Source organism: Vicugna pacos, chromosome 17 (assembly GCF_048564905.1).
Source record: "Vicugna pacos chromosome 17, VicPac4, whole genome shotgun sequence".
Taxonomy (NCBI): domain Eukaryota; kingdom Metazoa; phylum Chordata; class Mammalia; order Artiodactyla; family Camelidae; genus Vicugna; species Vicugna pacos.
Genome location: NC_133003.1, coordinates 10320341 through 10343584, shown reverse-complemented (window position 1 = coordinate 10343584; position 23244 = coordinate 10320341). Strand labels below are relative to the sequence as shown.

Sequence of the window (23244 nt, the reverse complement as noted above, 5' to 3'; positions counted from 1 at the left end):
ACTTGATCGGGGGGAAAAGCTGATAAAAACAACACTACAGGCACAACTGGTGAAACCTGAGTATGGGCTGTCTCAGGACCAAGGATAAATCTGACAAACTTGATTGCTATACTGCAGTTACACAGAACATCCTTGCCCTTGGGAGAGGCATCCTAAAATATTTGCGGTATTTGGGGTCATGATGTTTGCAGCCTACTACTCTCAAATGGTTCCACAAAAATATTAAGCAGACAGACAGACAGACAGGGAGGAAGGATGAAGCAGGATCTTCACATGAGAAATCCCTGTGAATGGATCGGGGGTTCTCATTCTCATCACTTTCCTTAACAACTTGAACTTTTTTTTTAAGTTAAGGGGATTCTGCCTTTCATTTCTGGTGATATGACAGGCTGGGTATCCTCCCAAACGAAACAAGTATGGATTAACTAAGAACATTTTAAAACATGTGGCTGAGCTGGCACAAAAAGAAGGAACCCTATGAGACCTAAAACGAAATAAAACGGGAATCCTGGGGGGTAGTCGAACGCCAAAGCTAGTTTTCATGTTGAGAGTCTGTTACCCTTCGTGGGGACCTTGAGCTTCCACATTTTTTAAAACAATTTTTTGGTCTAACTCAGATACCATAAAACTCCCCTTTTTAATGTATACAACTCAGTGACTTTTAGTATAATTACAGAACTGTGCAACCATCACAAGCATCTAATTTCAGAACATTTTCATCATCCCAAAAAGAAACCCCACACCCACCAGCAGTTACTCCCGATTCTTCTCTCCCCCCCAGCCCCTGGCAAGCACTAATCTACTTCCTGCTCCTATGGAGTTACTTATTCTGAACACTTCACATAGACGGAATCCCACAATATGTGATCTTTTGCGACCAGCTTCTTTCACGTACCATCATGTTTTCTATGGTCCGTGTTGCAGCCTGCATCAGTACTTGATTACTTTTTATTGCCAAATAATATTCACTTTTATGGATATACCCTGTTTTGTTTGTCCAGTCATCCACTGGTTGGGTTTCCACCTTTTGGTAATTATAATAATGCTGCAGTGAACATTCATGTAAGTTTTTTTGTGTGTGGAAACAGATGTTTCATTACATTCTTTGGGGTATATATCTAGGAATGGACTATGCTTTCTTTGTTTTTCATTTTGAGGAATTGCCAAATTATTTTCCAAAGTGGCTGCACCATTCTACAATCCTAATAGCAAGATGTGAGGGTCTCAGTTTCCCCCCATTCTTGCCAATACTTGTTCTTGTCTGTCCTTTTAACTACATCCTAGTGGGTATGAACTGGTATCTCACTGTGGTTTTGATTTGCATTTTTCTAAAAACTAATAATATAAGAGCATCTTTTCATATCCTTATTGGCTCTTTGTATGTTTTCTTTAAGAAAATTCTATTTCAATCCTTTGCCAAGCTTACCTCTTGACGCCAGATGGTAGGAGATAATTAAACCCAAGGGCCTGCCCAAAATGAAAAGTCTAACAGGAAATCCACATGTAAAGCTGGGATCTTAGAAGGCCATCCCATCAGTGTGAGGACGGATAAGAAACCTTCTGTCCAGAGGCCACAGCAAAATAACAGCTATCTCAATCTTGGCAATTGGGAGAAGGGGGAAAAATCTGCCTTTCAGTTTAGTCTCTCATTTGGGTTGGGTCTGAGTCTATGCAGACCACGATGAGGACAGTAGATCTGAAAAGGAATTTCTAGAAACATGAAAGAACTGTAATTAAAATCTGAGTGTATGAATGTAACAGCTAAAGAGATAGTTGTTAAAGTGGAAGATATAGCAGTAAGATTGATACATAAATATATATATGTCATATCAGCCCAGGAACACAGAGTTGGAAATTATCAATTTTAAAAGACACGGCAGACAATGTGAGGATCTAAGACATATTTAATTAGAGTTTCAGACGGAGACGAAATAAAATGAGAAAAGCAATACTTCCGACATTTCAAGAGTGGCTGAATTTCAACAGTGGCTGAGAATTTTCCAATATTGTTGAAAGATCAATAACTGGATTCAAGAATCCCCAATAAACCCAAGTATAAATAAAAAGAAATCCTCAGCTACATCTGTCACAGTGAGTTGCTGTATATAAAGGCAAAGGCAATTTTAAAAGCAAAAGCAGCTCAATGAAAAAGGAACGGCATTACAATCTGACTGCCAACTTGGACAGCAACCATGGAAACCAGCACGAGAGAAGAAAGATACCTTCAACGAACTGAGACAAAAACGACTGTCAGTTTAGAATTCCGTCTAATTATCTTTCAAGGATGAGTAAGAAAAAGATTTTCAGAAGAACACAGACAGATGGGAGGTCTGAGATGTTAGACGGAACAGTGAGCAAAGATGTCAGGCAACCACGTGGCTGTCGACTGTCTACAGCGAGTGGAAGAATGCTCCTCATGCGGTGGAAAGAGCACAGCACTAAACGGCTAGACATACTTTCAGTTGTGAGGGATGTCATCTGAGCCAGAGTTCTGAGGTCTTTGTTTTTGTTTAAGAGCAGGGTAAGAATGCTGACGTGGGGGTGAAAATGTCTACGCGACAGAGGAAGCATGCACGTCACAACAGCTAGGGAATCAGCAAAAAGAGCAGAGAGAGCATCACTTCCAAACAAATAGGACAAAGAAAAAAAATGAGAAATGCAAAAGGGAAAATGTAATCCACCTAAAACCTGGCAACCCAGGTGGCCATCAGCACAGAAGAGGCAGGCACCAGTACCTTCACATAACGGAACGCAGTACAATGGTGAAAGTTAGTGAACAACCCGTGGAGCAACATGGAAAACACTGAATGACGAACCAAGTCACAGGAGAAAATATTCTGTGCTTCTATATTTTGTAAAGTTTGAAATAAGTCAAGGCCAAGCGATGACCAGAATACGAACTTCACAGAATACAAAGCCAGGACAGCGGTTCCCTCTGGGGAAGCAGGCAGGGCACACCCGGGCCTCTAAGATAATGTTCTATTTCTTAAACCAAGTGGGTAGCAGCTGGTTACTTGTTTTATTATTCTTTAAATTGTACACAGGTTTTAGCACTGTATGCTATCTCACACAAAAGGGTTTTAAGGAATTTAAGAGTTCGAGGCGCATGAGGCAAATCTGCAGATGACGTTTTCCCACTTCTCAGTTATGCAAGCCAGCAACTGAATGATGGTGGCCTGACCTTATTTTAAGTACCGGGAGCTGGAGAGCACGGGGTTTCAACTCCCACCTGAGCTTCCTTCCACAGCCGGCAGCTAAACCAGCCTGATATTAACGAGCGACCCAGTTAACTGAGCTTTGGTCTTCTACCTCTCACTAAATCAACCTGATCACATCGAGGAAAGTTAAAAAGTCCAACAGGAGCTTCCCAGGGCAGGGCAAACATAAGCTGGTGATGTGAAACATGAATGAAAAAAAAAAAACAAAAAACCACTCAAAATTCATGTCACAGTTAAAGGAACCTTAGACATAATTTCCAAAGTATAAGCTAGTAGAATATTAAATACAGCTATTACAAATCTCTAATTTCTCCATCTCAAAGGACACTTCTGGGCCTGTGAAATCAGAAGAAGGCAGAGCTCCCAACCACACAGACTTTTTTTCCCCTAAAGTACCCCTAAAGATGAAGATTAGCAGACAAGTCCTCCACATTTTCTCCCCTTGACGGCCACACGGTGTCAGGCAATACAACGGCTTTCTGTCTCTAAAAACTCTTACCCAAGAATGCCCCTTCAAGTCAGCTCAAGGTTTAGTGCTTCAGATAAAGCGTTTCTTCTTCTAAAGTAACCTTTTATGCCTGCCAATCCTTGACAGATAGAGATTTCTTGTTGCAGCCCTCAATTTAAAGATGTCTGTCCTGCCTCAAGTCCTTTCTGGAAACAAGGCAGGCGATAAATCAACAATAAAGATGTCTTTCCTCCCCTGAATTACTTTTCCCCCAGAAAGTGGCACTTCTTATAATTAGATTTTGGACAGATGAAGGAAAGTCATGCAAGATAAGAATCAAGGTTGCATGTTTTCCGAAACAGGACATTAAACTCAGACCTCTGGAGAACTGACCCACCTTACGGCTTTTGAGATCTCCTCTGAATAAAGTCTACACAGGAACACAAATCGATATCCTTTCACTGCACCTGCGAAGCTGGCATCGTTCATAACTGTGGCTAGGTCTTTCTACTAAATTTTTCAGTCTAAATGAACTAGTCATGTTGAAAGTTAAAGTGAGCAGGTCTCTGTGGCTCTCAGTGTAACTTTTAAGCTTTCTTTAGTTAAAAGTCTGCTCCTAACCCCAACCCAGGCACACACTGCAGAGGCTAAATTCTACGTTCACGCTCACTGCTGGATGCATGAAAACTCACCAGAAGCTAAGATCTGACTACTCATTCCAAATGCAGCGCTGTTCCAGTGGCATTAATCTACAGTCTGGACCTACTGTGAGAAGAAGGGAAGAAATAAAGATAGCTACATTTACCCAAGAAATAAACTAATAATTTCCCTTGGAGACAGGACTTCCATGTACTTATGCTCACTTTGCCTGCTAACCTGTGACATCATCACCCTTCTTATCACAGATGGAAATCCTGGGAATTTTACGTCCGCTGTGCAAGGCCTTACGTATAACTGGAAATCAAATGCACATCTAGATGGGAAAAGGGCAAGTCCTTAGAACGTTCTGGAAGCACGACAGATCACCGGTGGTCTTCCACCTCCAGCGCAGTGACCCTGGTAGAACCCAGCGAAGGGGGCTGCGGCAAGTGCTGCACGTGCTTCATCTCGGCTCCACTCTGCCCCCCTGCAGCCTGCCCCACTCTCAGCGGGGGCTGGAAAGCAGGACCACAGCCTCAGGTCCCACTTGTGATGCAGCTTCCCACGCAGGACTCGAAGCCAAAGACAACATCTTGGGGCCAGAAGACGTGCTTCGGCAGCTGATGCGTTCCCGCTGGCAGACTCAGCTGAGGAAGCATTTGGCTTTTTGTGGCAGCTAGACCTGAAATCCCAGTGCCCCATCCCTGTCTTCAGAACTTTGAGAGACAAATCAAGGGGCAGCCAGTGGGGGACCACGTGTCACAGTGGAGACCCAAGACCCAGCAACTGTGCGAGGAGACCCTGCGTCCCTGCCTTCCTGTGAAAGGCCAGCTCCGTGCTGTGACTGTGGGCGGTGTGCTGGAAGCCTGGCCAAAAGCCTGCCTCCTCCAGCCCTATCAAAAATTTTGGAAGCCATCTAATGATGTACAACATGTCTCCTGCTGCTTGGACGCTGGCATCAGCAACTGAACCTTGCTTGACCGAGACAATGGATATACTACTTTCTCATGGAAGGAACAGTCCCCTGGGCTGGTTTCCACGAACTTCACGGTGGGTGTGGACAAGGGGGAACCGATTTGATGGAAGTGTTATGCCCTGCGCTCTACAAGATGTGGTTGACTCATTCTTGTGTAACTTGGGTGCTGTTTCCTCAAATCATGCTCAACTAGAAATGGGAATGAAGAAGGGATTCCCACAAACCTGGGGCTGGCTTCGTATCAAGTGAGATAATCAATGTGAAAACTCATTTACTCTTCAACGAAAATTAACGGTAATGATCATCTAAGGAAAAATACTACCACCTTCCCGAGAATAACTCTAGCCATAAATCGTAGCAAAACAAGAAATATATGTATTTTGCATCTGTTTAAAATTTAGATTTCGGTCTCCGAGATGAATAAAAGACCAAAGGACATCAAGGAACAAATGCCTCTTGAATTTCTGCTCAAATTTGAAAACTTGAGGGTTTTTTTCTTTTACTATCTTTCAATATCTTCCTACGCATATTTTTCTTTTAATGTCTTACATCCTACTCTAAATCATTTCTTTAAATAAAAATAGAAAGGTCCTACACCACTAGATTCTAAATGCTAGACAAAGATTCTGGAACACAGTCACTGCTCAACACATATTTGGTCACTAAATAATACATGCATTCTTAATTGACACTGTAAAACTCACAGAATCATAGACTGGAGAAGACCTTGGAGAGCTTAAGAATCAGGAATAAGATATAACAGAAGACAAGGGAACAGCTGAGGCGTTTTCTTCTTAGGAACTGTTAAGTAGTGTAAATCCTCCTTTCTCCAAAAATTAATTATGAATTAATCTATATCATGTCGATGAAAATAAGAAACTATCAGTAATAAGAACAGAAAAGAGTTTTATTTGGGCCAAACTGAGGACTAGCCCCGAAGCCGGCTTCCCAGAAAGGGAAGAAACTGCTCTGGAGGAGCAGGGTTCTCAGCGGTTTTGTATCTCGTCAGGACAAAGAACATGAAACAACTCAGGGGTACGTTTCTTCAAGGTTGCAAAAAACAGACCAGCACATACACGTCCAGCATGTACGGTGCAGCCTTGGCGTCTGGGAAGGGAGTCTTCTCATCAAAGAAAGACCAGTGCTGGCATCCCAGGAAGAGGGGCATTTAATCTTCATTTTTAACATGGACATTCTTTACTTCTATTCAATGTGCCATTTTCTTTAATAATTGTAGCAGATGTCCAATGGATGTTTGACAGGCCACAAACAGGCTGTTTCAGCATAAAATTTAAGTCAACTCATGTATAAGCCAGAATGACTTCTCCATACCTCAGTATGTGAAAATTTCTTTTATCGGCATTATATAATAACCCAATCAAAAGCCAACACAATCTGACAGAGGAGAGGGGCACAGCAGTGTACGACTTAAAAAGAAATTCTAAAGATTATGGCTGAGGTGGTTTACCCTGTCAGATGTTAAAACGTACCCTACCTCGAACTACAGATGTTAAAACACGGGAACAAAAACTAGAACAGACTAGAAAGTACAGAATTGAACCCAAGCAGACAGACAGGGGAGGGTACAGCTCAGCGATAGAGCGTGTGCTTAGCATGCACGAGGTGCTGGGTTCAATCCCCGGTACCTCCATTAAAAAAATAATAATTAAATAAATATACTGAATCACAGTATAAAGAAAAAGAAAAAAAGAAAAACTAAGAAAAAAAAGAAAAAAAGAAAAACTAAGCCAAGGAGACACACAAACTAAAGGAATGAACAAAAGGAAGCAATCAGATTAGAGAATGGAAAACAGATTTACAGATTATCAATATATCATATTGGGACAACTGAGGAGACATCTGGAAACAGAGCGAGAGCCCAACTTTAGACTCTATGTTAAAACAAATTTCAATATTAAGGTTAAATATTCAAAAATACTATAAGAAAAATACAGGGTAAATATTAATGTATAATTAATTATATTCAGTTTTATTAGGAATGTAGACTGTTCTAATGAACCTGATGTAAGGAAAAGTATGACGGATAGATTTAAAGACAAACTTTACATTGTGTAAATAAAATCAAGGCATGACAAGTTAGAAGGAAAATTTGCAACACAGAAAGGAGGTTGATATTCCTGATATGCATGAAAAATGCCTTTACGTGGATAATAAAACAGCTGAACTTCTCTCTTAAGGTAACTGACTAGACCTGTATGTTTCTCTCTCCATCCTCCCTAAAATTCCACTGAAATGACCAAAAAAACACCAAAAAATAAACCCCACAAAAAACCAAAAACCACTACACACACACAAATAATTTAAAAATACACAGCAATGCTGAAAGCTGCAAAGAATAGCAGCAGAGATCTGTATCAGTGAGGGACTCCCAGGGGGCATGTGGGAACAAGGTAATGATTAGCAATGGCGCTTCCAGTCTTCAGCCCCAGAAACCTACCAGAAAGGGCAGTTTCCAGGCAGACGCTCAGAAAAATTCAAAGATCAGTCATAACATCAGAAGTGGGGAAAGGAATGGCCAAGGGTAAAGTGATAAGGGATACCTTTTAAAGGCTTAGAAACCTGCCAAGTTAATCATTCTCTCCACATCCCCTCCAACAATTACTTCTGGAAAAAGTCCCCAAGATAAAGCTTCAACACTTCCAGATCCTTCAACAAACTGTCTCCTGCCTCGTAGCAAAGTACACGCAGCCTCACTGCCCACCATGCGCCTCTGACCCCATTAATATTTCCCTTCCTCAGGGAAAAAAGAAAAAAGAAACACAAAAAAACCACTAGACGCAGGGCATCTGATGTAAATCATTCACTGCTTGCGGCATAGGGATTCTCACCTAAGCTGAGCTAACAGACCAACCACCTCACCTACAGTTAAAAATGGACAAGCGTGAATCACCAAGTGACTGAGGGAAACAGCCAATGATTGAGAAGCAACAGACTCAAGAAGCAGAAGTGGTCTCTCTGTAAACAAAGAAAAGCTTAAATACAGTTGACCTTTGAACAGCAGGGCTTAGGAGCCCTGATGACCCTCCGTGGTTGAGAAATCGAGTATAACCTACAGTTGGCCAACTGCAGGTGGTGTAGTTCTGTGGCATCTACTACAGAAAACCATGCACACATGTAAATTGAACCAGGCGGTTCAAAGTCATGGTGTTCAAGGGCCAGCTGTATACCCAAGGTTCTTAAAGTGTTTCAATCAAGAAGCAATCAGACTACAAAGTACAAAGAATGACAAGATACTGGGAATGAAAGCTATCAAACCCAAAATAAAGATTCAACAATTGGACTGAAAAGCAGCACATATGCAGCTGAAAACCTGAATGTGGACTGGAAGTGTTACTTCCCTAGAACTCTGCAAAAGAACAAAAAGACGGAAAGTATACGAGGAAAGTGAGGAGATACTAGAGACAGTTTAATCTCTTCTGGAACTTCTGTTGAAGTTTGCTTGTTTTGTTTCTTAAGGAGAAAACAGAAAAAAAAATTGATGCAGGAAATACAAGGTATTTCCTTTTACTGAACACAGATTTGAATATTAGTTGTAAAGAGCCAAATGAGTTTTGGGGAAGATAAACTTAAAAATGCCCTTCTGGACACACAGTGGTAAAACATGATCTCAAAGAGGGGGAGAAAATTCCAAAAGCTTCTAGGGACATTTAAAAAAAAATACAACTGTGACTACATAAAATGAAAATTTAAAAAAAAGGAGATGAGCTCCTGATTCCCCAGACAAGTGGGTTTGAAGCCTGGTGAAGCAAGCTCTGACTTAAACACCACAAAGCTCACAGTTTACCGCAACAGATGCAGAGGACACGTTCTCAGCAGGGAATCGGGCTACAGCTGTCCCGAGGGGGGACTTCAGGTCTGCCTGGTTTCTCCCAGGAAGGGGTGAGGGCATTCTGCCTGCCCAGACAGCACGAGGACTGAGGAAACTCGGTGGAGGCTCAACAGCCTTCTTTTACTTCCACCCACATCAACCTGAAGCGCCAGTATCATTACCCCATATGGTTGCAGAACTGCCTTTCATGAGCCATTTCACCTCAATACAGCAGTAACATTCCATCTACAATTTCTTGCTACACCTTCAATACCATCTTCCTAGATTCTCATGGGTAAGTTACTGTGGAAGGCACCATCCATGCAAGCTTGCACTGCAGCTAAGTCTGTGGGAATGGTAGTCACAAGGCCTGAGGGGGCCTGAACCTAACAGGCCTGACCAGGGACTACCAGACCATCAGGTCTCTTATTAACAACACTGGATGCTAAAGGCAATGAAGCAACCCTTCCAAGGATTAATGAAAAGAAACTGTAAGACCTACAATTATATCAACGAAATTATTCAAAAATAAAGGTAAAAGAAAGATGTTATTAGATGCGCAAAGATTCAAAAAGTTCAACACCTTCAAACCCTTTCTGAAAGAATTACTCAAGGAGATATTTTGAAAGTGAAAAAATTAACCACAAAGAAAATGACACGAAAAATGGCATGCAAAAAACAGCATGAAAAAATTTTAACTTGTAGTTGTCAAAAGAGCTGTTTGGTAATATGGGTGGAGAGCTTCAGACAACCAGCAAGAAATGATTCCTAAGAAATCATTCTTCTAAAAAGTAGTCCAGAGATTGTACAATGGTGCATCCACTTTGGAAAACAGTCTGGCAGTTCCTTATACAGTTAAATGTAGAGTTATCATCATACGATCCAGCAATTCCACTCCTAGGAATACATCCAAGAGAAATGAAAATGTATGTTCACACAAAGACTTGTACATGACTGTTCTTAGCAGTATTACCAATACCTAAGGTGGAAACAACCCAAATGTCCATGAGCTCATGAATGGATAGATAAAATGTGGTTCAGCCACATTATGAAATAACATTTGGTAATAAAAAGAACTGCAGTACTGATTCATGGCACAAAGTGAATGAACCTTGAAAACAATGTGCTATGTGAAATAAGCCAGTCACAAAAGATCACATATTGTGGGATTCCATTTATATGAAATGTCCAAAATAGGCAAATTTTATAGACACAGAATGCAGATTAGGGACACCCTTAGAGAGAGTGTGGGAAAATGGAGAAAGGCTGTTATTGGGTATGGGTTTTCTTTCTGGGATGATGAAACTATTCTGAAATTGATTGTGGTGGTAGTTCGAAACTCTGAATATTCTAAAAGCCACTGAATTGTATGTTTTAAGTGGGTGAACTGTATAGTATGTGAATTGTATCGCAATAAAGATTACTTTAAAATCCATAAAAAATTGTCTAACAAAAAAGTGCATGGTGAGGAATAGCTAAGGAGGACAGTGTTATCTTCTGGATAGAAGTATGTGGTTACACATCAATTCTCCGGGTAATTAGAAAAATGTTTAAATACCCTGGGTAAATTTTGAAAAGTAATTCTGAACCAAATCAAAATAGAATTTATAACTTTCAATCACTAGGGAAAACTAAGAATTCTAAATAAGTCATCACAAAAAATATAAATGTGTTAAAATTTCTATACTGAAAGACAAGTAAGCTCTCAGACTGGGTATAGAACTAAAATCTAGTTGTATGATGAATACAGAAGATTTAACAAGATGACAGAGAAAGGAAAAAAATTAAAGTTAGGGTTTCCTTTGAGAAGATGAAAAAGTTCTGGAACTAGATAGAAGTGATTGCATAATGTTCTGAATGTACTAAATGCCATTCAATTGTTCTTTTAAAAGTAGTTAATTTTATAGGCATGCCTTATTTCATTGCACTTCGCTTTTAATGCACTTCGAAGAGATTTCTTCAAAAAAGATTTTTTCCCCGCAAACTAAAAATTTGTGGCAACCCTGCATCAAGCAAGTCTTATTGGCACCATTTTTCTAACAGCATTTGCTCACTTCATGTCGCTGTCACGTTTGTTACTTCTGGCAATAGTTCAAACTTTTTCATTAGTGTATTTGTTATGGTGATCTGTGATCAGTGATCTCGGATACTACTGCTGTAATTGTTTTGGGGGCACCACAAACCCTGCCGACCTAAGACAGTGAATTTGATCAATTACTGAAATGACAACAGAGGATTTAGAATATTACATAAACCGAGCTGATAAAGCAGCAGCAGAGTCTGAGAGGCCTGACCTCAGTTTTGAAAGTTCTACTGTGGGTCAAATGCTATCAATCAGCACTGCATGCTACAGACAAATTGTTCACGAAAGGAACAGTCAATTGATGAAACAAACTTCACTGCGGTCTCACTGTATGAAATTGCCACAGCCACCCCAACCTTCAGCAACCAACAAACTTCCTGAACAGTCAGTGGCCATCAATATCCAGACAAGACCTTCCACCAGCAAAAAGATTATGACTTGCTAAAGGCTCAAGTCATGGGTAGCATTTTTTAGTAATAAAGTATTTCTTTATCTAAGGTATCTACATTGTCTTTTTAGACATAATGCTGTTGCACTACAGCATTACATAATAGCCTACAGTATAGTGTAAATATAACTTTTATATGTACTTGGGAGACCAAAAAAAATTCCTTTGATTAGCTTTATTTTTATATTTGCTTTATTGCAGTAATCTGGAATCACAATTATCTCTGAGATATTCCTGTATGTTATACGATTCTCACTTCAATTAAAAAATAAAGGGACAAGAACGTATCAGATAAATGCTAGCTAGAAAAAAAATCTGGGGTGGCAATATTAAAGTCAGACAAATAGACCATAGGCAAAGTGATCTAAAATGCTAGTCTTACATATGAAATAGACACAAAACCCTTAGATGTGATATTAACAAATCAAATTCAAGAGTTAAAATAGCTTGAAAATACAACAGTTTATTAAAAGAATGCATTGTAACTAAGTAGAGATTATTTTATATAAGTACAAGGATACTTCAGCTTTAGATCTTTTACTATAATTCACTCCATCAGCAAACTGAAGGAAACCAAAACCTGTATGATCGAATACTAAAAAGGCTCCTCCCCGCCAGCCAAACCCTATCTTCTAAATTCAACAATCATTCCTGATTAAAATGGGAACACAGTTAAACCTCCCTTCCTTAACTCAATACAATTATCTACCAGAACCTGCAGTTAAACCTGTATTATCAGAAAGCACTAGAAACACCTCAATTAAAGTTATGAGCCAGCCAAGGATACCCACCACATCCCAATCATTCAACATTACACTGGCAGTCCTAACCTATGCAATCATTTAAAAAAGAAAAGCATAAATATAAAAAGGAAAAGAAAATCATCTTTATTCACAGATATTAGTATAATTTACTCACAAAGTAATAAAATCATTAGAACTAATTACTAAAATAAAATGGCTAACCAAGAGTAAAATAAGAAAATGAACAACTTTCTTACAAACCACAAATAATCAGAAATTGATGAATCCAACTCATTTTTGACAAATTCCACTTATCCAAAGTAGTAATAAGCATGTAAAACTCATTTGGAAAAAACTTAGGACTTCAAGAGCATAAAATGACCTTAAATAAACAGAGATACAATATTACTAGGAGATAAGATTCAATATCATAAAGCCATCTCTTCAAATTAATTTATAAATTTAGTGCAACATCAAAGTTGTAGTGAAACATAAGGAGCACTGATTCTAAAAATCGCCTCTAAGTGTTAGCTTAAGTATACAAGGATGGCAAAGAAATAGAAAAAGTTGTATGGCTTGCCCTGTTGGATGTTAAAATGCATGATAAAGCTCCAGTCAATTTGGAATTGACTCAGGAATAGAACAGAACAGGATCAATATGTGGGAATATGATGTGATTAAGGATAAGACAGCTAGACATCCACTTGGGGAAAAAAGTGAAATTACATTCTTCACATCTACACAAAAAGAACTAATGGCTTTAGATGGTAAATATTCTTAACATTTAAAAATAAAATCCCCCATATTTTCTTCAAATATTTGTATAATTCTGGGGTTAGGGAAGCCATGTTGAAGCAAAGGAAACCCCAGAAGGCTAGATAAATATAACAGTCTAGATTTCATGCAAATGAGAAACTTATTTTGATGAAAAATGGCATGGATGATGCTAGTAACAAGTGACAGATGAGACAATGCCTGTGACATACAGGAAACATAAGTCAATAAAAAAGCAGTACGGAACAATATCAAAACATTATCCAATGAAAAAGAAGTTGCAGATTGTGTATAATGCTCTCATTTATGTATGCATGTGTCTTATACCATGTGTGGATTCGCACACGTACAGAGAAAGGTCTGGGAGACATGTGAATGGTAAGCACACCAGGGCAGGGGGAGGCCAGGGGTGGAGTAAAGGAGGTAGGTTAGCAGAGACTTTCAGTTTTCACTCTACATATAAATGATTTGAAATTTATTTTAAAACAATGAATGCATTGCTTTAAGTTTCTTTAATTACATTAATGCATAAATATATTCTCATAAAAAGTGTAAACCGTATAAAAAAGATAAGGAGTTATAAAGCAAACTTCTCTATCCAAATAGCCCCCAAACCAATCTTAAATCCCTCCAGAGAGGTAATTTTCATTAAAGTTTTCACTCCCTTTTTTATCTTCAAAACATTTTTTTTATAGGGGGAGGTAATTAGGTTTACTTATTTATTTTTTTCATGGAGGTCCTGGGGATGAAACCCAGGACCTCATGCATGCTAGGCGAGCGCTCTACCACTCGAGCTATACCCTCCCCCTTGAAAACTTTTTTTTAAAGAAAGAGCCTCATTTTTCTTAAATGGGTAGAGGGCAAAAACAGGCAATTACTAAAAGAAGAAATAAATGGCTAATAAAAGCGTATTTAAAACGTTCAACTTTAGCATTATGCTATATACCAGAAATTGACACAACATTGTAAACTGACTATACTTCAATTAAAAAAATAAATAAAATGTTCAACTTTAATAATCACAGAAATAGAAATAAAAACACTGCTTTTTTTCACACGTCCGGGGCTCACCTAAGTATTTGGTGATGTTCTGACTAGTGGGTGCCTGTGCCAAATAGGTTTTTATTAATTTGAATGTCTCCCACCCCAAGAAAACTGGCTAACAGTAGAAGTTTGAGTATTTACAAATACAACCCTGTCACACTCTGAAACACCACTAGAGGGAATACAAATTGGTATAAACCTTCATGTACAACTTGGCAGTAATATCAAAGGCCTTAAAAACACAAAAGCCGAACCCTCCCCCCACCACACACAAAGCTGTTAGAACTAACAAATGATGTCAGCAAAGTTGTAGGATACAAGGTCAAGGATACAGATCTCAACTGGATTCTTTATGATCTAGCAATGAACAATCTGAAAATGAAATTAAGAAAGTAATTCCATCTTCAATAGAAGCAAAAAGAATAAAACACTTAGGAATAAATTCAACAAAAGAAATGCAGGACATGGATGCTGAAGACTATAAAACACTGTTAAAGAAATGAGAGCAGGTCTAAATAAATGGAAAGGCATCTCATGTTCATGAGTTGGGAAACTTAATTTTTTAAGATGGCAATATTCCCCAAACTGATCTACAGATTCAACACAATCCATTCTGAAATCCTAGCTGCCCTCTTTGCAGACTCTGGCAAGCTAACGCTAACACGACAGGAGGTGCAAAGGACCTGGAACAGTCAAAACAATTTTGAAAAAAGAACAAAGTTGCAGACTCATAATTCTGATTTCAAACTTTCTACAAAGCTACAGTAATAAAGATAGTGTGGTAATGGCATTAAGGATAGACATACAGATTAATGGAACAGAACTGAGAATCCAGAAATAAACCCTTACACCTATGGACATACGATTTTCAACAATGGTGCCAAGACAATTCAATGGGGAAAAAAATAAGTCTTTTCAACAAACGGTGCTGGGACAATTAGATATCCATAAGGAAAAGAACAAAGTCAGACTCCATTATACTCTTCATAAAAATAAACTCAAAATTAATCATACATCTAAATGTAAGATATAAAACTTCACAACTTACAGACGAAAACAGGAGTCAATCCTTGTGACCTATATTAGGCTGTCTTCTTAGACATGATGACATCAAAATCAACAAAAGGAAAAAAAATGTATAAACTGCACATAATCAAATTAAGAAACTTGTGCTCCACACACACAAAATGGAAGAAAAATATCTGCAAATCATTTATCTCATAAGGGACCTGTATCCAGAATATGAAAAGCATGCTTACAAGCCAAAAATAAAAGAAATTAATGTAATTTTTTAAATGGCAAAGGATTTGAATAGACATGTCTTCAAAGGAGATACACAAATGACCAATAGGCCCCTCAAGAGGTGCTCACCATCGGTAGTCACTATGGAAGTACCAACCAAAACCACAGTGAAGTACCACTTTCTACCTTATCGGATGGTGAGAATCAAGAAGACAGAAAATAACAAGTCTTGGTGAGGATGTGGAGAAACTGGAACACTCGTATTGTTGTTGGGATTGTAAATCAGTGCAGCCACTTTGGAAGCAGCCTAGCAATGCCTCAAAATATTAAACAAAGAGTTATCATATGATCCAGCCATTCCTATCTTGGGTAAATGCCCAAGAAAACTGAAAACATACGTCCACACAAAAACGTGTACCTGAAGGTTCATAGCAGCCTATTCATCAAGTCAAAATGTGGAAATAATCCACATGTCCATCAGTTGATGAATGGATAAACTAAATGTTACACATATGAATGTTATATATATGAATGAATAAACTAAATGTTACATATAAAATACAATGAAATATTATTAGGCAATAAAAGGAATGAAGTACTGAGGCATACTAGAGCATGAATGACCCTTGAAAACATGCTAAGTAAAAGAAGCCAGACAGAAAGGGCCAGCTATTATCGGATTTCATGCATAAGAAATGACCAGAACAGACAAATCCACAGGTGCAGAAAGCAGATTAGTGGTTACCGATGGCTGAGGGCAGGACAGAGTACGGAGTGACTGTTAACAGGTATGAGGTTTATTTTTGCTGTGATGAAATGCTCTAAATAGATATTGGTAAAAGTTGTACAATTCTAGGATTACCCTAAAAATCCCTGAATTGTACACTTTAAAAAGGTCAACATTTTATGAATGATATCTCAATAAAGCTGCTTTTAAAAAATGCATATGCCAAAACTCATCGAACCCTACACCGAAAAGGGGAAATTTTACTGTATACCTCAATAAAGAGGACTTGAAAGGAAATGCATATATTCCTTTACTCAATTCTAAGTACTCATCCTTAGAAAACATTACAGAACATCCAGAAACATGTAGTTTAAAGGATGTTTGTTACTACGCTGCTACAGGAAAGAAAGAAACCTAAGGTGATCAGTAGGAGCCTGGATGTTTATGGAAAACTAGATGGCCATTAAGAATGCCATAGGAAATTAATCATTGATGAGGAAAGGTAATTTATCAGGTCTCCCCAGGAAACTGGCACATCCAGATTGGGTAACCTGAGTGGAGTTTAATAAAGGTCTTATTTAGAAAGCAGGGTGCAGGAAAACCTCAGTGGCAGTGCAGTACCCGGCAGCCGGGAAAGAGTCAGCAGGGCCAGGGAAAACAGCTGAGTGGAGGGGACTCAGCCAAGGTCCTAAGTCCCGGCAGCGAGGAATCCTAGGAAATGAGGACCCTCTCTGCTCCCCCTCACCCTACAGCCTCCTTTCGGGGCCAGGAGGACATCAGAATCCAGTGGGACATCAGAGCGGACCCTGGCAACAGTCCATGCAAGTCAGCTGAATCAGGGTGGAGAGTGCACCTGAGGGATGGATGGAACATGTCCAACACGGATGGGCACAGCAGTAAACAAAAAGTAGTTTACAAGTGACAGCACTTAAAAAAAAAACTCTAGATAAGTGATATAAAACCACTTCAGGAACTCTGGAATGGCTCACTCCAAGTTCCTCAACAGTGCTGCTTCTGGAAGCTGGGGGAGCAATTCTCCGTGGTTGGGGACTGTCCCTGGCCCCCAGGGCACTCAACACCAGTAGAAATCTCAGGCATTACAATAACCAAAATTTTTTGAAAAGTCTATCCACTCCCAGACACAGGGTGGTACCATACCTGTTAGGAACCACCATGGGAGCTACAATTAGGTTTTGGGTTTTTTTCCTTACCTGCATTTTTCTTATTTTTCGACAAAGACTAGGTATTGTTTTTGTGAAGTGGAAACTATGTTCACTATTCTTTAAAAAGAACTCAACAGGATAGAATAATTTAGATTCCAACTCTCAGTAACTTCCTTCCCCAACTAAGTTTGCACATGACAGTAAGTAAATGAAAGGTGATCTAACACTATTACACGGATGATATAATTCTTGTTGAAGTCACCAACAACAGGAAGGGTGCAATTAGCTCAGTTTCTGACAAATCACTTTTATTCTCCCAGTACTCATAACTGTTACAAGATCACGGCACCCTACAAGTCACAGGTCAAGCATTGGATTGCTTCTAGCTTGTTATAAAACTTTAAAAGGAAGGAAATAACTACAATTTGGTTTCAACACGATGTTACGCTGGCACAACCTGGAATGTTTTAGTAGCTGGCTACTCCTCCTCACTCCTGTAAGAAAGCCAAGGCAACCGATTTTGACAACAGATTTGGGGAAACATTGTATTTTGTTCTCTATTATTTCAGTTTCCCAAGGTTCAAGCACAGGAAGTCAGGTCCCTAGTAATTCTTCATCTCAATACTTTGCTTTTTTCAAGGCAGAAAGTAACATTTTTCTGGGGGAAGGTCTACCGTAATCTCAGGGCTGGGACAGCAACAGTTTGAAATCTGGCACCCCCACCCCTGGATAAACAATCAATGGTACCATTTTTTCATCATATGTAAGAAACCATCCAGTGTAAAGCTGCACCCTGATTCAGATAGTAAGACATGAACAAAAGAGTACCTTGGATCAATAAAACATAGTAGTACACCATTTAGGGTGATCCTTAACATTTTTAATTTTAAGAGTTCTTCTAATGTAAAAAAAAGTATTTGTTGTTGAATAGGCTCACACTACTGATGACAGTTTAATACAACTTTGGGGAAAGATAACTTCACAATATGCATCAAAACAGAATACGTAAAATCTGTGTACCCTTTGACACAACAATTATACTTTAAGGAACTCTCCCTCAAGAAAGTCACTGAACAAATGTGCAATGAGGCAAAAAAGGAAGATTGCTACAGCCCTGGCTATCCTAGTAAAACCTAGAAACATGTTCGTTTTAAACATGTTGTTTTAAAACAGAAGACTGGAGAAATCAAAAAGAGTATTTTTGTACGACAGACACACTGCACATGTATTATGCAAGAGATATAAGACCCTGAAAAATGCTCATGGTAAGTAAACACAGCAGGTCACAAATCCATGAGAAAAGTTATAGCAAAATATGTGCATAGGGAAAAAAGTATAAAAGGAGGAGTCGGGATATAGCTCAGTGGTAGAGTGCCTGCTTACCGTGAACAAGGTCCTGGGTTCAATACCCAGTATCTCCATTAAAAAAAAAAAGTATGAAAGGAAAAAAACTGAGAATATGGAAGGATAAAGATCAAATTTTTAAAAATCTTAAACATTCATGAGTTTTCCTGACTAAGAGAACACACCAGGTCCACCAGGAAGAAAACGGATTCGTATGAAGGCATGTCACTGTGATATTACAGACCTCTGGGGAGAAAGAAAATTCTATAGGCTTCCAGAAAGGACGGGGGTGGGGAAAGAATCAAGAATTGGAATTAAAAAACAAAATCAGAATAGCTAGATACATAAAATAGATAAAAGTTCATACTGTAGAGCACAGGGAATTATATTCAGTATCTCGTACTAATTTATGGTGAAAAAGAATATGAAAACAAACATGTATATTCATGTATGACTGAAGCATTATACCGTATACCAGAAATTGACACAACATTGTAAACTGACTATACTTTAATAAAAAAAAAGCAAAAAAAAAAAATCAGAATGGCTAGATGTTAACAGAGGAATACTTTCAAAATTCTGAAGGAAAACAATTTCCAACCTTTCTTTACGAAGTCAAACTATTCATTATGTGTAACAGTGGAATCAAGACATTTCGAAAGATGCAAATCTCAGTTTACACACGCATCCTTTCTTAGGAAACTAGCAGAGGCTGGTGTTCCCTCCATGGGAGTAAGTCAAGACAGAGAAGGACACTGGTCATGGGGAGGAGGGGATCCAACCCAGGAGAGAGGGAAAGGGTTATGTGCAGGAGACTCCAGGCCCCCAGCTGCACCCAGGTGAGCAAGGCAGGTAGAGGTGGCTGGTCATGAGGATGACCTTGATAGGATACCTGCTGTCTCTTAGTTTCCTGTGAGTTTTAAACAACTAAGGTAGAGTCAGTGACTGTGGGTACCTCTAGGTATGGAGATGGTGGGGGAACTGCTATTTCTCCCTGTAGGACTCTTTAAAACACGTGTACATAGAGCTTGGTCAAAAATAAAATCTCAGCTATAGTAGTAATAAGGATAATTTTTCTTACACGTTTTTTCCTTTTTTTTTTTTTCCAAAAAATGTATTGAAATCGAATAGTATACATGCCAACATATCAACAGTGGTTATTTCTAGCGATAGGATTGTGGGCCATTTACAATTTTTCTTTCATTTTCCTATTTTCAGAAAAAGTGTGGACCATGGAACTTACTGATCACAAATCTGAAACGGGAGGCATTGCCTGGGCCACACCCACATCTCCCAGGGGAGAAGCCCTCTCTCTGTCATTTTAGCTTTCATTCGCCCTGCTGGAGCAGGGGAGCCTGCCAACTCCTTCGTTCACACAGCAAATATTTGTTGAATTCCTACAAGCCGGGCCCTGCAAGGTGATTCCAATACCCCCGCTTTTTATTGGCTCTCCTGAAGTCCTCAATGCCAGCTGAGGGAACCAGCTGGGGGATGGGCTAAGCCAACCCTTTGCAAACTTTCTGTGCACTGGAACCACCTGGGATTGATTCCCTCCCTCTGGGGTGGGGTCTGAGACTCAGGAGGAGCAAGTAAGCTACTTGCTGGACACAGGTTTTTGCTGAACGTTTCTCAGAGGAACCACTGGAGTCCTCAGTCATTTCTACACCATCATGGCTCCATGCTCTAGGCCCCTCATAAGCTAGACTTCAATCTCACAAATGTTTAAATGAAAAGCATGTGAGATACGGTGGAAGGGCTGCCCTTAGCCATTAAAGAGCAGGGCCCTGGAGACAGGCAGGCTTGGGTTTGAATCCGATCTCCACCACAGATGTGACTTATTTCCTTTCTCTATGCCTCAGTTTCTTCACACATAAAATGGGATAATAACTGAAGCTACCGTCTCAGGCTAGGGCTCTTGTGTGGTATGTGAGGGCATGAAGGCATCTAAAAGGCTTGACGAGCCCCTGGCACATGGTGAAGACAGTGACCAGTGACCACCCTCTAGCTGTTAACAAGGCCAGGGAACTTTCTCAGCCATAAAGGGCCTTAAGGGGCAATCAGCTGACCTCTCTCTCAGCCTCCGTGTTCTCCTACGGAGAGGAGGATGCACATGCACGGCCTCCTTCCCAGGAACGTTCTGAGCCTAATCAGGATGTCCACAGCACCAGAGAGGACACCCTTTGGCCCTCAGACCCTGAGATTTTATTCAGTAAACGTTTCCTGATTCACCTGAATTTTACTACCAAGGAGATAATTAGGAAAAAGAAGAAGTCTTCTCCTCTCCCCTGATCTTCCGAAAGCTTTTCTTTAGGGAAAAGCCACCCATGTGGAGATCAGGTAAGGGAGGCATCACGTGTCCCTGACACTCATTAACACAAACTTAATGTCCACCAAGCATCCTGCTCCCAGTACACGCCGTGACCCAGAGAGAATCCAGCAAGTTGGGCTCCCCCCCAGCAGACATGCCAAGAGCCACCGCCCTCTCCCCTAAGAAAGCCCAAGGTGATGGGACCTCGTTCAGAGGGGGGGGGTCTCTGAGTTTTGCACCTTGGGATGAAGGCGAGGCTGAGCAAAGGGTTCCTTCGAAGCCCGCCCTGGGTGTGAGCCGGCTCCCAGGTGAGGAGCACGGCGCGGGGTCCACCTGCGCCCCCGCCCCGCCCGCCCGCCCGCGGGCACTCACGATCTCCGCCACGATGAGGAGCCCGGGCAGGGTGCGGAGGAACTCGCGGTCGTAGGCGAAGCTGCTGCTGGTGGTGGAGAAGTTCTCGGCGAAGGAGCTGGCGGTGGTGGTGACGGTGTGCGAGCGGGCGCGCTGCGGCTCCTCCATCGTCGCGCCTCGGCCGGGCCGGGCCGACCCCGCCTCGGAGACCCCCGGCGCGGCGGGGCTGCACGCGCGGCCCTGAGCCCGGGGACCGGCGGAGGGGGAGGGGAGCGCGGCGGCGCCGGGAGCGGAGCGCGCGGGGGGCGCCCGCGGGTGCCCGTCTGGCCGCGGCGCGTGCCCGGCGAGTGCGCGGCGCCCCCGGCTCTTCGGTGCGCTGGCTCTCGGGGGCCCCGGAGCCGGAGACCGGGCGAGGGGGAGGCCGCCGGCGGCCGAGGGAGGCGGCGGAGGCCGGGTGGAGGGGCGGGGGCGTGGAGAGGGGCGGGCGCGCGGCTGGCGGGGAGGGGCCGCCCCGAGGAGGCGCCGCGGGCCGGCGGCCGCTTCACCTGTTGCGGGGAGCGCGCGGCCGGGAGGCGCGGGGCGCGCGCGGGGTGACGGGGCGACGGCGCCGCCGGGGAGCCGGCGGGGGTCGCGGCCGCCGGCTGCACCCTGCACGGCGCCGGCCCCTCCGGGCGCCGCCTCCCGCGGGCGGGCCGCTGCGAACCTGTCTCCTTCCACCTGGCGGCGGCCGGCTTGGGGCTCCGGGGCCCCCGGGAACGGAGGCGGGGGTTGGGGGTGGCGACTCGAAGGGGCGAAAGAGCGGCTGGAATTACGACCCGGCCGGACCTTAGACCCGAGGTCGATGCGAGGCCGCCAGGACAGCCCGGACTGAGCTTCTCCCCCTCCCGCTGCGGCCGCCGCCGAAGCCCGGCGTGATTTCCTGCCCCTCCCGTCGGGAACAATTTGAGGAACCAACTTAATCTCTGGCTTTGAAGGCTTGGCGCTTCCAGGCGCTCGCAATGGCTTGATCGCGGGGATCCGCGGAGCCTCGGTGCCGGCGCCTGGCCGGGGATGGGAGCGGGGAGATATCTGGGGTCCCTGGTCATGATGAATCACCCTCGGAAGGAAATGTTGGGGGAAAGCTGGAAAGGGGTGGGTTGTGCAAACCGAAGTTTCCGACGAACAGCCTGTGCTTTCCTGGGTGGTGGGGAGCTCTAGACAGTGAGGCAGGTTGTTACAGGCTCCGCCTAACCCTAACCCCCAACACCCGCACTTCCATTTCTCACCTGTGAGGACCTCCACCCTCTCTAGGCCTCGGCGGTGCCATCTGGAGAAGGCAGAGATGGGTCTCTTGCTAACAAGAGCATCTTCCTGGCTGTCTCTCCTCTTTTGTGAAAGGATGGCCAGAAACGTTCTATTTCATTCGGAAACCACCAAAAGAAAAGAAAATAATCCTTTTTCGCATATAGAGAGTTGCTTTGGGGTCACAGCAAAGGCATTCGCTTTTATCTGTTCCAAAACACGTTTGAAAAAAAGGTCACAAGGGACATTTTTTTCACGATGTCCTATCAGCTGAGCTGAAAAGAAAGCAAAAACTACAATCTAATAAAACAAAACAAGGCATTAGTTTCTATTAGGTCTAGGGCCTACTTAGAAGGATGTGAACGAAAATACTGCAATGTGAGTGAAAATACTGCAACCATATCAGTAAACAAAGAATGCTAACACCAAGTCATCAGTGGCTGCCGCCATCCCCTCCCCCCACCGTGGGGACAGGCCTGCAGCCCAGCCTCTGCAGCCACTCACAATGGTGCACTCTGAGCAGACTCAGAATAAGAAAGGAAAGGATACTGGCCCTAGATAGCTAGGTGCTTGTCAAAGGAATGAATTCAATGAGCCCAAATGTTTGCTTCCTCCCATAGACAGAA

The 23244-nt window shown here is 41.9% G+C and overlaps 1 protein-coding gene across 4 annotated transcripts in view; it reads right to left on the bottom strand.

The window, feature by feature from the left end:
* Positions 1–21719, bottom strand: part of CMTM8 (CKLF like MARVEL transmembrane domain containing 8) — a 68500-nt gene extending 46781 nt beyond the window's left edge. For 3 of the 4 annotated variants that reach the window (XM_072940932.1, XM_072940931.1, XM_072940934.1), the window contains exon 1: positions 21359–21694. In XM_072940932.1, the coding sequence (XP_072797033.1) occupies positions 21359–21505 (147 nt within the window). In that variant the 5' untranslated portion in view covers positions 21506–21694. Of the gene's footprint in view, positions 1–21358 lie in introns of all 4 variants that reach the window. The other variant, XM_072940933.1, reaches the window with a different exon arrangement.
* Between the last annotated feature and the right edge of the window lie 1525 nt (positions 21720–23244).